This window comes from Psittacula echo (genome assembly GCF_963264785.1).
Source record: "Psittacula echo genome assembly, chromosome: Z".
Classification (NCBI taxonomy): domain Eukaryota; kingdom Metazoa; phylum Chordata; class Aves; order Psittaciformes; family Psittacidae; genus Psittacula; species Psittacula echo.
In genome coordinates this window covers 62,470,513-62,485,499 of record NC_137742.1, presented here as the reverse complement: position 1 = coordinate 62,485,499, position 14,987 = coordinate 62,470,513, and the positions used below count along the sequence as shown (strand labels likewise).

Below are 14,987 nucleotides of genomic sequence, written 5' to 3'. Positions count from 1 at the left end.
CGGGACAACTACAGGACAAATCCTGCTCTCTGGGAAGGACATGTGACATACAAAGTCACTTCCCTGTGCTCCTTGCTCTCTAGTAGATTCCTGAAAGCAGCTTTCTTCCTCCATCTGTAAAGCAGCTGTTCTGAGTGACCCAAATACAGCAGAGGCAGCAGGTTTGGATGTGAAAAACAGGGACTTCTTGTGGTTTCCAGACAATGGCCATGAGGTGCCAGCAGCAGGCAGCCACATTTGGCATTTACCTTTCAGTGGCATGTTCTTCAAGCAGAAGCACTGACAGGTGTGGGAGTTTGTGGTCACCAACAAAAACTCATTGTATGTTGCAAATGACGTGATGTTGGAAGCCACCTGCAGAAAAATGATTACGTTTATCACTATGGAGTGGAACAGGAAAGCTGCCTTTAGCAGAGGAAAAGGGGATACAGTAAGAAGCAAACACTTTGGTACCTCAGTATCATTAACAATAAACCGGCATCGATCTGTGAGGCCCAAGATCACTTCCTGTAAATAAAAATGATGACAAGTATAAGCTATGTGCCACAACCTCAAAGGTTTCACAACACTGGCTAACACTGAAGTGCCTTACAGTTAGATACCGAGTACCCCATGTGAATTACTTCGAGAAGCTGGACAAGAAATCATGCAGCCTCTATTTCAGGAGCACTTAACTTTAGTGTCTTTAAACACTTCTTGCTGGAAACCCAGCTTGCTTTACCCTGTAACAGAAACTGCACAGTAATAAAATAGAAGCAGAAACCACACCAGATAATTTATGTTTTTTTATTCAGCAGCATTTGGTCCAAAATACCAAAATAAAAGCAGTAGTTCAGAGCAGAGCAAAGCAACTCCATACAGCATTCACCTGGATGCACACTGAAGAAAAGAAACTCAAACTGCCAGAAAAGAGCTAGCTGCTCCTTAAGATGTTGTAACTATCAAGAAACCATCTACAACAGGAAAGACCCATAGAAGGAAAGATGCGGTAACTCAATGCAGCCATATTTGCTAGTAGTGTACATTCAGGTAAGACAGAGCAAAATGCTGTTTTCAAAACAGTGGAGCAGTGACTGCTGGAAATTTTAAATCAATGACATTATTAATTTTAGTCATAGAATATGGAGATTCTACGTGTTCTGAGATTCTGAGGTGTTGCAGGTCTTAAATGCCACACATCAGAAATGCTCTACAAGACAAGGAAAGATATGCTCTCAGCTCTGCATAGGGTCTTACGAAGAATGCTGTTAGGAGAGGATCATGGTGCACACATGATACAAAGAAAACTGAATAGGGGATTTAGTCTGCTCACGGTCTTACTTACTTCACCACCGATCCTTGTGATAGACATCTGCATGCAAGGGTAGGGGAACTGAACAGCACAGCCACTGCTAGTCCTCCATGGCTCAAGGACTGGAGCAGAAGCCTCTGAAGAGCAAAGAAGATCACACAGTTTCCCAGGCAATTAAAGATTCAAACATTACAACCACATGGCATGTATCTGAAGAAAACCAGAGCTGGGAATAAGCTACATTATCTGACAGAGAGGAGGACTGCTGACACAAAAGGCATCTAGGACACAGCAGAGAAGGTGGTAGCTTTTAGGGGCTTAGCAGCACCTTTTTCCTCTGTGAAACAAGAGAGAAGTGCCAGTGATGTGGCAGTCAGTCAACACTTCTGAAATCACTAAACCAATCATATTCCTCTCAAGTCAAATTCTGAACTATTATTTTCAACTACACTAACTGCTTTCTGACACAAATCACTAATTTTGGCCCATTTCTGGGAGCAGACGGGACATGAAAGGCAGGACCGATTAAAAGCAAGAATCACCTATGTCCCTGAAAGTCAAATCATCTCATTAAACCTCTTGAGAAATATGTAATAACTACACCTCAGACCAGATACTTTAATAGGGCCAGCTTACCCCAGAGATATTTCAGGATCTGTCTATCAGCCAGCTGCAGAGCTACAGTTTTGGTCACTGAGCTGCAGCACAGGCTGATCACTTCTCCATCTACAGGCACAGACAACCTAGAGCAAGACACAAAAGACACAGATCAGTCACAGGAGATATACTTAATATCTAGGATCCTGCATTTTTTGTGGCCTGACTGAAGAATACACACCTCCAGCATGGACAGATACCTTGTTCTTGTAACAATCTTCTGCAGTCTTGTCACGCCTGTGTCAGCTAACATTGGCAATACAGAGCACCAGCAACTCCAGCCAACAGGCATTTGCCTAACTGTGCCAGTCACTGTCTGCATACTTAAAGCACTCTGCAGAGCCCACACTTCTTTTGTTCTGCTCCACAGTTCATATGCAAATCAGTCTGTCTTTGCTGTGCCAGTTCTGCAGAAAGCAATTCACAGGATCCCTTTGGGAAACCCCGGGTGGCTTCCTTTTGTGATCTAGTTTTAGTTCAACTGACTCCACAAAGCCCAGCAGGTGAGGAGAAGGAAAATCGGAGTTAACAAGGGCTACCAGTCCCCTTCCTGACCTTGAAAACGGTGAGCAAAGGGTAGAATGGAGGAATTCAGTCCCTCCTCCCACCCCAAGGGCCTGGAATTCATACAAAGGAACAGAGCTATCCTGTATAGACACAGGCATGCTAGCATACAGCCTCTTGTCAGGCTGGGTGTAGACATGAGGACTACATGCAAGTGCTAACCAGTGGGCAGCTTCATGAGCTGTTTGATTCTTCTGCAGGAAGAGTCAAATTCCCCAACCCACAGCCTCCAGGCTGCATGTCTACTGAGACACTTTATTCCTTCTAGGCACTGCTCAGAGGCACTCTCAGACTTCACCCACAATTGTCAGATCTCTAGTACCGTAAACTGAGGCACTGCTCTTCAGCTCCAGTCTCATGAGACACTGCAGTCAGATGGTGAAGGACAGACTGATCAGCATGCTGGCCCTGACCAACCACCAGAAAGCTGTCATCTGGCAGCCAGGTGAGGAATCGGACCCCCAGAGGACTCATCGCTTCATTGTTGTTGCTGCCCACATCAACCCTGTCACAAAATAAGAGAGACTGGGAAGCAAATAGAATCTGATTTCAATAGGCCATCTCAATGTAGAAGTGAAGGTCTTTCTAGGCACAGCATGGCTGTTCAGACACAGCATGGCTAGGAGGGCTCCAGCACACAAACACAGTCAGCAAACACATGAACCCTGACACAGTCTAGGCTGGAGATGGAAGGATGAGACACAGGGAACCCCACAATACCAAGAGCACCAGGCACAGGAAAGGCTACTTCAGTGCTGTCACTGACAGTCACTGCTCTCACTAGGCCAAGAGCTCAGACAAGAGTTCTCAGGATAAAGTGCCTACTGCATTGCCTGATCCTTAGCAGTAGCTGCAGCCAGTGCTAGCACAATGAAACCATGTTATCTGACCACCTCTTCAAAACTCAAGACAAATGGTCAGAGCTAAGATCTCTAAAACATACGGCCAGGTTCTTTTTCTCCCCACTACAGCTGTACTAGAGTTCTGTATTACCTGTAGGTTTTATCCAGGTATGGCATTTCTACTGCTGCTTTAAATCCATTTCCACCCACAGCTCCAAACCTGACAGTGGGGTCACTCATTGTGCTTTGTCCTAGCAAACATAGAACAAAGCAGAGTTTAGAGATCTTGCAAACAAAGCCCCTTCCATTTTCATTCGTATCAAAAAGAAGATGCTGCGGGAAACTACAGAAGTCAGAAAACACCATTCCTCCATGCACAGCCATCACCTAATCCTCATTAACACTTACCCTGAGGAACACAGCTACCTCAGAATGTCACACTACAAAACTCAAGAGACAGCAGCATCTTGAATATTACATTTCATATAGGACTGTTTTGGGAACTGCTAGATGCATCAGACAGACCCTAGGTAGCCATTTCCAGACATGTCCAGTGCCAATCAGCAGCAAGCCATCAGAACGGATTACACAAGATACTGCTTACTGCACTTCAGTCAAGCCAAAACTAGGCAGGGAGATATTACCAGCATAGGCACATAGCTAAGTGCTGAACGATTCCTACTCAGAGAGCCAGTGTACCACCAAAATGGTCCTATGTCACACAAAAGTGCTAGAGATTAAAGACTGGAGCTTGAACCCACATATTAACCAGATGTATCACACTCCTTATGACTTGAGTGACCATCACCCTACTAGTCCTCCAGGCTGATGCTCTCAGGAACAGAGGATTTCCTTTAACGAGACAGTGCAACATGCTCTCACCATATCTGTACACAGAGATCTTGTTATCAGCATCCAGGACAGCCATGTCTCCACTATGTCTGGGATCTGTGTGAAATGCAACTTGATTAACTGCCTGTTGGAGCTGGAGCTCATAGGTACACATGGGTGGAGGCACAACAGCATGCTGGAAGTCTGTGACAAGCACTTTATCTGTGGAAGAGAAAAAAATAAGCCAAGATGTAATCCAGGACAAATGGTAGTGAGGCTCTTCTTAGGCTCTTTATTGAAAGTAGGAACAATGTTATTGGAAACAAAATTGTAGTTAACTCCATTGAACCACCTCTGAAGCTTTCATCAATGTTAGTGAAATGATCCTCACTAACAGCTTTGTAGAAACAGCAGCTAACAGAAGAACTACCGTAATCCCATCCAAAAGGCTATGCCACTTCTTTTGACCTTAGAGCAAACAAGCAGTCCCACTGCTTACCTCCATCTATGACAGCCACATTTGCCATATGCTGGCTATTCTCTCCCATCCCATGGTCTATGGTCCAATGCCAGTCATAGAAAAGGTAATGCCAACCCTGGCAGAGTACATGCAGTCTATACAGGTTTTCTCGGTCCCACAGCAGTGACACCAACTGATTCTCCTCCAAGCCACCAAAATGTAGACTTTGCTTCAGGTACCAGTGATAGTTCCCTGTGGTCCACAGCTGAACTACAGAAGAACAAATGGTTACTACAGACTGCTACTTGAGACCCATCTCAAACCCTCACCACCACCACTGCTCTTCAAGGGGTGAGTTAAGTGTGACAAAAATAGTAGTTCAGCCCATGAGTTGTGCCATAAAACACCCAGCATAAGAAAACTCAGCAAGAGACTTCCTGCAGAACAGCCAGGGCTGGAATTCTTTGAGCTCCCCTTGTGAGAAGGCACGCATGGTTTACGAAGGGCTCACACCTTTACAATTCTGTTAATACCACCTAAAGCAGCACAGAAGATGCTTCGAGCTCAGGCTGAACTACCAGTTCCTCCTGCCCTGCATATGGGTCTCAAAGCTGTAGGTAAGCCTCCCCATCGTCTCCTAACTTGCAGAGGAATACCAACTGCTAACCAAACAGACAACTGTAAAAGCCAGAGCCCCTCATAGTGTTCTCACCATAACTGTTTGGGTTGGAGTTGTCCACCTTCAGGTCTTCCAGCCATATAGCCAGAATCGTAGAATCTGCATTCCAAAGCAGTTCATTAACCTGCAGAAACACACAGAGCTCTTACTAATATTGTTGCTTCTGTAGGGTGTAGGGTGTAGGGTGGGTACGGGTACAGGGTGGGTATGCTCCCAGTTGTTTTGCAAGACCATGAGTGGCTCCTTACTTAATGGTGCATGGTTATCTATCCTAACTATATATATATGTATATATATATACACACACACACATTAACTATACATACTAATAATTAACATAGTAACATAGCCCTCATATATTGCAAAGCTTCCAAGAGCTGGAGGGAAGCAGAACCATTCACAGTGGTTCTACACAGCTGAAGAATTGATACACCCACAAACATGCAAGCAGCATTCTCTTTGCTTTCCTTGGCACTGAGAAAGCATCTGCCAAAAGACCTTTCAGCCTCCAAAGGCAGAATCTGAAGTAACACCATAGCAGCAGCTTCTCACTTCTCTTATTTTGGATGAGTATTTTGCCTCACTCCTGCAATAGCTGACATCCTGAACAGCATTTCTGAAGCATTTGCCTAGTAGAAAGTATATAGGGCCCAGGAGCACCCCAGGGCTACAATCGCCCTGTACTTGTGTCTGTAAAACAGGCCTGCAGAAGGCAGTGCATCTTCTCCACGGGCTTCTTCATTGTTCTCTTTCAGGTCTCTTTTTCAAATAGGACTATCACTAAGTGTTAAGTTAAAAACTTCCTCCTAGAATCTGGAAAAGATCTAATCCTTGTCTCCATTACGCTCTAACCAAAGTAGCCTAGACACAGTATTTACCTTAACCTGCCCCTTTTGGAATGGGAGGGGGAACTCCCCATGAAGAAGTCCATTCTTCTCCAAGAAAACCACATCATGTCTGTTGGGTTTTTCTTGCGTGGATGCTATCAGGTTTCCAGACGGCCTTAAAAAAGAGCCACATGAAAAGTGGTTGTTCACATAATCACTTTAATGTCATTTTGAACACTAGTCATCTCACATTTTCTCCAGACATGAAGAACAGCAAAGGATGTATTTTACTCAGCACTGTTTAGATAAAGTCATAGGTCCAGCAGAGACATTTTCCCAGGCTCACAACATCCTCAGGTAAGCAACTAAATGTCAGCATTGGCAAAGGGAGCTATTTACACAGCTGAGCCCAAAAACACTTGACATAGAGGCTGTGCAGAGAAATCTATCCCTTCTTCCCACAACTAATCCAGGTATTATACTTTTCAGAGTTTTAAGGACTACTCGTCCTTATGCTGGATCAAAAGGAAGCTTTCTTTAAATTTTGGGAAAATAGACAGGAGAAATGAAATTTATGATCAAAGACTGTGACCAGGGAATAAAAAGCAACGCTGCTGCCAGCATGCAGATTCTTTTACTACTCACTTCCAGGATAGCGCTTGTTCTAATCCTGAGACAGGTTCACTTGTTGACTGTAGCACAAGCTCTCTGTTCCACACTCTGACCTTCCGAGCACCTACAGGGCGAGAGAGCAATGAGGTGAAGAAATCATTGGCAAGACTTTTCTAGTTTTATGAGGGTAGGAGGGCAAATTTTGATGCACATGAAGAAAAAGGAGATTTCTCTTTACATCGTAAGGAGCGAGAACTTATTTTGTCTCAGTCAGATCTCCCATAGTAACTGAGTGACCCTAAGGGAACTGAATAGGACTTTCGGTCTGATGTAGCTCAGTCATAGCCATTTCCCTCTCCAATTTTCACCACAAAAATGTTAAAAGCCTTGCTAAAATGCAAGATCCTCCCTAACCTAAACTACTGAGGGAAAAAACCTAAACTAGTGGAAAAGCAGTGTAATTTGGTGCAGTTCAATATGTTGAGTGATACATTTAAACTTTGTAGTAGTAGTTATCATAGAAGACATCAATTACAGTCTTACAAGAAATTAAGAGTGTAATGTAAGAAATGTATTCAGTAGGGCAAAACCTAGGGAAAAGTATTGCTAGCATTTAAACAGAAACGTGCAAGGCCAAACTGCTAGTATGATGGACAGTAGGTATGGCAACCCAAACAAATCGATCCACTTGGCACTGTGAGCCTAGAGATTGCTTAGGAGCTTAAGTGGTGATTTAACACCGGTGAAAGAAGTAATTCAGATAATAACTACTCAGTAGCAACCTCTTCTGGCTTCTCACTGGACTGAAAACCAAACTGCAAATGAAGCGTTCAAAAGATCATGTCTATAAAATGCCTCTGAGAACACCAGAGAAAAACAGAGAAAAGAGCAAATAACTAGCTCAATTCACCTTTGCTTTATGTGGCCAAGAGACCATAAACACCACCTAGTTCTAGAATCCCTTTACATGTTCGTATTTTAAAGATGTCTGGTCCCATACCTGTCTCTGGACACACAGCACTCACTGCAACAAACTGTCCATCACCTCTCCATGTCACCCGAGGCCTGCCATCATCCCAGGCTGATGTAGGTGATACTTCCTGAAGTCACACAGAAGAAAGTTGCATCAAAGCTTGGGAGGCCACTGATGTCTTTGTCTAAACAGGCTGCATTGCTAAGCCAACTCTTTCAACAGCCTTGGCACGAAATCAAACCATTAAAAAAATCTTAAGCCTTGAAAGTTAAAAATTCACTACTCAGATGCTATTAAAATAGTTGTTAAAACTGTCTGTAAATTCAATCTGCTCCTCCTGCAAGTGCATATGACTGTCCATTCACATGACCACACACTATCCTTCCCCTCCACCTTAGACCAGCTGTGCATAAGCTGGAAATGAGGGTAAATCAGGGTTTGATTGATTCCTGGAGTCATGACCCCTTGGAAGGAGAAAAGTGGGAAAGGTGAGAAATGCATGCCATCCGGGCAGTCTGTATAGCAGACAGAGGCTGGGATGAGTAGTGTTCTTTGAGGCAAACAGATTCTTTGCAGAATACAGGGGAAAAAACAAAATCTCAACAGGATACACATAAAGACCCAGCTGTTCAAAGGTTTAACTTTGCCAAATTAAGCACATTTTCCCAGATACAGCCAAGCCTTGTCCTGTCCCTCCTAACAGTAAAAGATAGAAGAGGACACATTTCATGTCTGCACTCTGGCCTGCCAAATTTCAGCAGGAGTTTTTGATTTTGAAACTTAAACACAGGAAGAAAAATCCAGCAGTGGAATGTTTTTTCCACCAAATAAAAAGCAGAGAAAACAAGACTAAAACAAGGAAGTGCTAGACAAAAGACCAAAGAGCTAAAATATGCAGGAACACAGAGGTGCCTCATATGACTGCTGATGCTCAGTAGCCCAAAACCTTATACTCTTGCCCTCTGGTATCTCAAACTACTGTTACTTCTGCTCCTCTCAGCCAAATTGCATGCTGCTTGTCTTCGTCATATGAATGTTGCTATAGAGCATATATTAAACAAAACCTGTCATGCTGATTTAAGGGCAGCTTTATTGCTGCAAGCACTAGCACTTGCAAATCTTCCTTCCTTGAGCTCTGTACGAAAGGTCCTAAGTACACTCAGGTGCTGCCTTAAATTAGGAGGATAAAAATGCTAGATTTCAGATAACAACAGAAACAGAAGAAGTCTATGAAGGCAACTACCAGAAAGGCAGTGGCAACTGGCACCGCAGGAATAACAGAAACTCTCTTTATACATGTTTCCCCAGAGACAGCATAGGTCTAACATAAGAGAACTAGTATAATACCATCTGTTTGCGATGTGCTGCCTGTTTTCCCTCTGATCCATGGAACTGCGTCTCCTTTTTACCCCAGCCAAGAGCTACAAACTTTCCTGAAAAAGAAACAATCATTGTAGTGGAAGATTTTACAGCAGTACTCTGCATAGTATGGTAAACGCAACCACAGCTCCAAGCCACTCACACCTTCCTTTCAGGTTTAAATGTAAAAATCTGCAGGAAATGCACATAGCCCATAAAGTCTTCTAGTACAGAAAATTCAATTGAATGTATGCTGTTAAGTAAAATACTGGTATTCCCTTTCAGCTGCCCACCAGCAGTAGTCTAAAATGCCTCCTTGGGCTCAGTAACTGCTCCGCTCATTTCTTTACTTTCTACATGCCCACCACACACCAGTGACATCAGTTTGAACTTCATTTCAGTGCACCTCTCACCTTCCCCAAACTCATCTTGGTGGAGTTGCTTCTCAGCAATTGGTTCAAATTCCCTTGTCATCATGATGAGCGTCTGCTGACCTGCAGGACAGAATACAGTATTGGCAATGGTATCTCTGGCAAATAAAAACTTAATGTTCTCATATTATATATATAATATAATACTCTATCATGGACTCACACATAGAAACATTTCTGACAGTAATATGATACTAAAGTGAAATATCCTTCAAACCAGAAAATCACAAACTGGAACGGAAGAACACTTCTAAGGCTCTCACTTCAAAAATATTCTTCCTGGCATTACCTTAAAAAGTCTATTTCCCCTTCAAAGAACCTGGCACTCTTAAAACATGTTCTCTTGAGATATGAAGAACAAGGTGACTGGAAATAGTCGGCATGGATTTATGAAGGGAAAGCCCTCATGGCCTTCTACAATGAGATGACTAACTTAAGGATATGTGGAGAACAGTGGATGTCATGTATCTTGACTCTAATAAAGCTTTCGATGCTGTGTCCCATAACATCATAATAGACAAACTCATGAAGAACAGGGTAGATAAAAGAACAGTGAGCTGGACTGAAAACCAACTGAACTCCCAAGCTGAAAAGCTTGCTATCAGTGGCAGAAAGTTCAGCCTGAGGTCAGTCACCACGGATACGCCCCTGGACACTAGGGCCAATGTTTAACACCTTCATTAGTGACCTGGAGAATGGGTCCTTCAGCAAGTTTGCAGATGACACACAAGTGGGAGGAATAGCAGGTACACCAGAAGGTTGTGCTGCTCTCCACATTGTTATGTAGTCAAGATGGGATGTCAAGAACCTCATCAACACACCTGCATCTGGAATAAAATCATCTCATGCACTAGGACAGACTTGGAAGCCAAGCAGTTGGAAAGCAGCTTGGCATTAAGAATGACCTGTGTTTCCTGGGGAACACCAAGCTGAGCATGAGTCAGAAGTATGTTCCTGCTGCATAGGTGGCCAACAGCATGCTGAGCTGCATTGGCAGTGTTGCCAGCAGGTTGAGGGAGGTGATCCTTCTCCTTTACTCAGTGCTAGTGAGACTCATGTATAATGCTGGCTCCAGTTTTGGGCCTCCCAGTACAAGACAGAAAAAGACATACGGAGTAAGTCCAGCAAAGGGTTACACACATGGTTAAGGGTTTGGAGAATCTGTTATATGAGGGGAGGCTGACAGAAGCCATGCCCATGGCTCATCTCATTAGTGTGTATGAACATCTTATGTGGGAGGTGGGGTACAGTAAAAATGACAAAGCCAGACTGTGGCGCTGAGTGACAGCACAAGAGGCAATAAGCACAAACTAAACCACAGCAAATTCCATTTAAAGAAAACCATTTTTTACTGTAAGTGCATTCACAGACAGGAACAGGATATCCACAGAGGTTGTGGGGTCTCCATCCCTGGAGATATCCAAAACCTGACTGGGTACAGTTCAAAGCAACTTGCTCCAGGTAACTTGCTTTTTGGAAGGGGGTAGGACAGCTGATCTCCAGAGTTCCCTTTCAACCTCAAACATCCTGTGATTCTGTTTTGCTTGAAGCTAACTTTACTTTCTGTGTGACACATACCTGCAGCTAAGTTGAGCCTGTAATTTCTGTACCTAAGTTAAGTCTGTGACACATGAATTTCCTACTAAAGAACAAGAAGCAATTTTTGTTACTAAAAAATCAAATGGAGATATAAAGCAGAAGTCTTCACAATTTAGAAGCAAGATCACATATATTTCTTTGGAAGATGTGAAAGACTAATTACTGTTCTATAACACTCAGCTTTTTGGGTGTGAACAGCTTCTGCTTTTATCACCAAAAGACCTCATGCACCATGAAATGGAATCTCCTATGTTGGATCAGGTGGGGTTTTTTAATCTCTTTGAATTCTAATTTCATGAATTTGTATTTTGCTTCTTCTATCTTAAACTTAACTGTGGTTCTGTGATTTTGGCCACAGTGAGTTTTACTGGCAGAAACCTTACAAACTGTTGCTGATACCTGTTACTAACAGAACAAGCTCCTGGTCAGGACTCCAGCTCATGGTACTCAGGCCACTGTCCACACTTCCAACACATTCCACCTGCAAGACCAAAGTAAGATCACAAAAGTGCAGAAACACCATCCCAGCACCATCCCAGCACAAAAGCAATCAGTTACCAAGAGAGCTGAAATCCTTTCCTACTTAGCAAAGTAACAAGCCTTACTTTGCTTTTTGTGTTGAATGAAACAAAATAAACATTTCAAACCAAATATGGCTCCAGAATGTTTAGGTATGACAGCCCACATAGCCTACAGATTAGCATGTTCTACCATACAGTTTTAATAAGCTCCTTATTCTGCAACTCCCAGTCTTAAGTCAGCCTGATTAGTTAATACTAATATTGCCTGATCATGTCTGTAGTTACATTGGTAAACATACTGAAGTCACAAAACACAGCCATAAAGGTTCTCACCTTGAGAATTTCAACATTCAGTTAATGGGCACTGTATCCATTAAAACTCTGATCAGCTTGTGCATGCTCAATTTGGCAATCTTATATAGCTGCACTAACTTCAAAGTTTATGAAAAACTGGGCCAGTTTTACTGGGCCATCACAAGTACATAGGCAATAGCAGTGGGCAGGGAACTTGTCATGCACTGTTACCCTGATTTGCAAAACGCATGGAACAGAACAATTGTAATAAACAGCAAGAGGAGGCCATTCAAGGAATTAAGCTTGGGTGTCACAATCTTTTAAGGTAAAAAAAGTGGGACTGGGCACCGGTGGGCAGAGTAACCATACCCACACGCAAAAGGTTTCTGAACAACCAGAATACCTTCAGGACATCTTTCTTGGTGCCCAGATTGCACCAAAAGGACAAACCTTAAAACTGAGAAAGTGAACCAAAATGCTGTGAAATAAAAGATACGAAATTAAGTGCAAGAAGTCTCGGGTATCGCATCTTTTGTTCATCTCTATTCCCTTACAACATGTTTTAAGTTGCAATATGAGACACATTTTTCAGCTACAATTATGAATTTAAGTGGTATCTGCAAATCAAACCCAAACAAGAACGAAAAGAGGAGAGCTGCAAATAACCACAATCTGACAGCTAACCCAGACAGACCACTGTCATCTCATGCCTACCTATGCCTGCACTGTTGAGCTGGTACTGCAGGAGCCAATACAGATTTCAGAGGCTGCTACTGTGGTATTTGTCTTGCTGAAGATCATACAAATCTAACACCAAGGAAGGAACAGAAAGCAAATATCTCAGTTCCTGCCGTATTTACTCAGCTAAGATATTCTGGTTTCCCTTTAGTATTTTCTAGGACTTCAAATCACAACGCGTAACACTTTCTCCTCTCTTCAGTTAAGTCATGTCAGCACGATGTTCTGCACTGACTGATGATAATAAAAAGGTAAATAACACCAAGTTATGAATTAATTACTTTACACTGTACCTAGTCTCAGCAATATCCTACTTCTCTAAGACTGTCAAGAGCCCCCTGAGCAAACATAAAGGATTATGGCTGTCAACAAGCAAGGCACTCCTACAATTCTGCTTCTTTGATGGAGTCTATATTCTGACTTTACTTCTGCTCAAGGCTCCCACAAACATCAGCTCATCTGCCCAGAAAAAGGAGAACAGCCACAGCTCAACATGCAGTAAACATACAACTGCCCTCCAAAGCAATTAAAAGTATCATCTTTTCCTTTGAAATCCCTCAGTATCGCTGTGCCCTTCCTGTCATTTTACCTGCTTTGTGCTAAGATTGCACAGTAGGATATCTCCGGCTGCTGTAGCAACACACACACACTCCTGCTCTGGAAGATCTTCAATACCCACGATGCAGCCACTTCCATCCTCAGGCATGAAACCTCCCACAGTTAAGTCAACTTCCCTTGTCACCTTAAAGTAGAGAAACCAATGACTTATTAACTACACATCATCTCACCACGACTTTGGCAAAAGTGACAGAATAACATCCACAGGTATATGCATCCTCCTGTAATTACACAAAGTCTGACACCACAGAAGTATGCAGACGGCAGCAGGAAACATGCAATGTGCACGTACTTATCTTCACTTACCTACAGAAAACTATGAAGGTTCTCGTATGTTAAAAGAGTTAGACAACAAGAAAGCTCACATAAGGGGCAAACAACATGTGGCAATACTATAACTACCAATTCGCTGCTAATTACCTCTCATCCTCCCCTTTTAATACTTCTACACCCAGTTTCAATATGAAGATGCTCATGGGCAGCTGCTTGGCGTGTGCCAATACTTTTAAGGGCTCATTCATACTTCACAGACACAGCATACAAAAAATGGCAAGTAAACCCTCTCACCGCGTCCCGGGCGGATCCCAGCTCCAGTAGGCCGTGCTGGGAGCCCACCAGGACCGTGCCGGGCTCGGCGCCGAGGCAGAAGCACTGCGGGGTGCCCGTGGTGGAGGCATGACGGCACCCGCCATTCCGCAGCAGCCGCAGGTTCCTCATGGCGGGTCGGACTCGGGACAGCGCCTGGCAGCTCACGACGCCACCATCTTCTGCGCGGAGGGCGGAGAGGCGGGGGCATCCGTAGAGATGAGCGCATGCGCAGTTGAGCGGTGTTCCTCACCGGAGCAGCCGGGCCCCCGCCATGTCACGCTTCAGTTCCCAAGAGTTGCTGGGGTCACCGTGACCTTCCCGGTGTGGCCAGCACCCGGAAACTGCCCCGCAGTGCCGCTGCTCTGTTGGGCCTGCTGCTGAGCCCCTTTCCGGACACCTCGTCTACCCTGCGGCGGCACCCACCACCCGTGTGGAGAAGGACTCCCGCGGAGGAGGCGGGTCTGGGATGGCTGCATGGCTCCTCCTGTGGTGCCTTTGCTGATGGTCGTGCAGCCACCTCTCCTTTCGTGAGCCATGAAGTGTGTGCTGGGTCTGGAAGTCGTTGTGGTTTTGACTACAAAACCGCCCCTTGGGCTTTCCACCAGCTCAGCTCCCTTGTGTAGTTGCCTATGTCTGTGCTGGTGCCAGGGTATAAAGCTGCTCTGGAAGCAGGACAGTTCTTTTGCAGCCATACTGGTACTAACTAATTTGAGCAACTTCAGGCGAGCCTTTTAAAGTGTGTCCAGGGCAGCCTATACATGGGCTAGTGCTGCCCTACTACCACCTTTTGAGTGATGCTTGGTCCTCTCCTTCCAGCTGTAGCCAAGGGGAAGAAGGCAGCTAAGGCTTCAGAGGGGAGAAGGACTTCACACAGCTGACCTAGTCTCATGGCCAACTGCTGTTTAAGCCAAATTTGGGAGAAATGAGCTTAACTGAGAAAATGCGTGGAGTTTGCATGCTGTGATCATTTCCATGTGTCCTGTGGTTTGGGACTGTAAGCCAGTGGAAGGATAAGCCACTGGACATCTGGACACTTGGTTCTTGCTGCTGAGGTACTAAACTTGGCTAAAGTCGGTGATAAAACTTGGTAAAGTTGGCTAAAC

The 14,987-nt window shown here is 44.2% G+C and overlaps 1 protein-coding gene across 1 annotated transcript in view; it reads right to left on the bottom strand.

The window, feature by feature from the left end:
- The window catches only part of ELP1 (elongator acetyltransferase complex subunit 1), a 30,046-nt gene extending 16,036 nt beyond the window's left edge, over positions 1 to 14,010 (bottom strand). Inside the window, exons 1-17 of the mRNA XM_080637452.1 lie at positions 13,864 to 14,010; positions 13,268 to 13,420; positions 11,525 to 11,606; positions 9,509 to 9,589; positions 9,084 to 9,169; positions 7,764 to 7,863; positions 6,797 to 6,887; positions 6,203 to 6,326; positions 5,358 to 5,448; positions 4,685 to 4,915; positions 4,237 to 4,407; positions 3,506 to 3,605; positions 2,835 to 3,017; positions 1,928 to 2,034; positions 1,325 to 1,428; positions 454 to 507; positions 249 to 354 (exon numbers count right to left, since the gene is read on the bottom strand). Of these exons, the coding sequence (XP_080493578.1) occupies positions 249 to 354; positions 454 to 507; positions 1,325 to 1,428; positions 1,928 to 2,034; positions 2,835 to 3,017; positions 3,506 to 3,605; positions 4,237 to 4,407; positions 4,685 to 4,915; positions 5,358 to 5,448; positions 6,203 to 6,326; positions 6,797 to 6,887; positions 7,764 to 7,863; positions 9,084 to 9,169; positions 9,509 to 9,589; positions 11,525 to 11,606; positions 13,268 to 13,384 (1,828 nt within the window). The 5' untranslated portion in view covers positions 13,385 to 13,420; positions 13,864 to 14,010. The remainder of the gene's footprint in view (positions 1 to 248; positions 355 to 453; positions 508 to 1,324; positions 1,429 to 1,927; positions 2,035 to 2,834; positions 3,018 to 3,505; positions 3,606 to 4,236; positions 4,408 to 4,684; positions 4,916 to 5,357; positions 5,449 to 6,202; positions 6,327 to 6,796; positions 6,888 to 7,763; positions 7,864 to 9,083; positions 9,170 to 9,508; positions 9,590 to 11,524; positions 11,607 to 13,267; positions 13,421 to 13,863) is intronic.
- Positions 14,011 to 14,987: the final 977 nt, after the last annotated feature.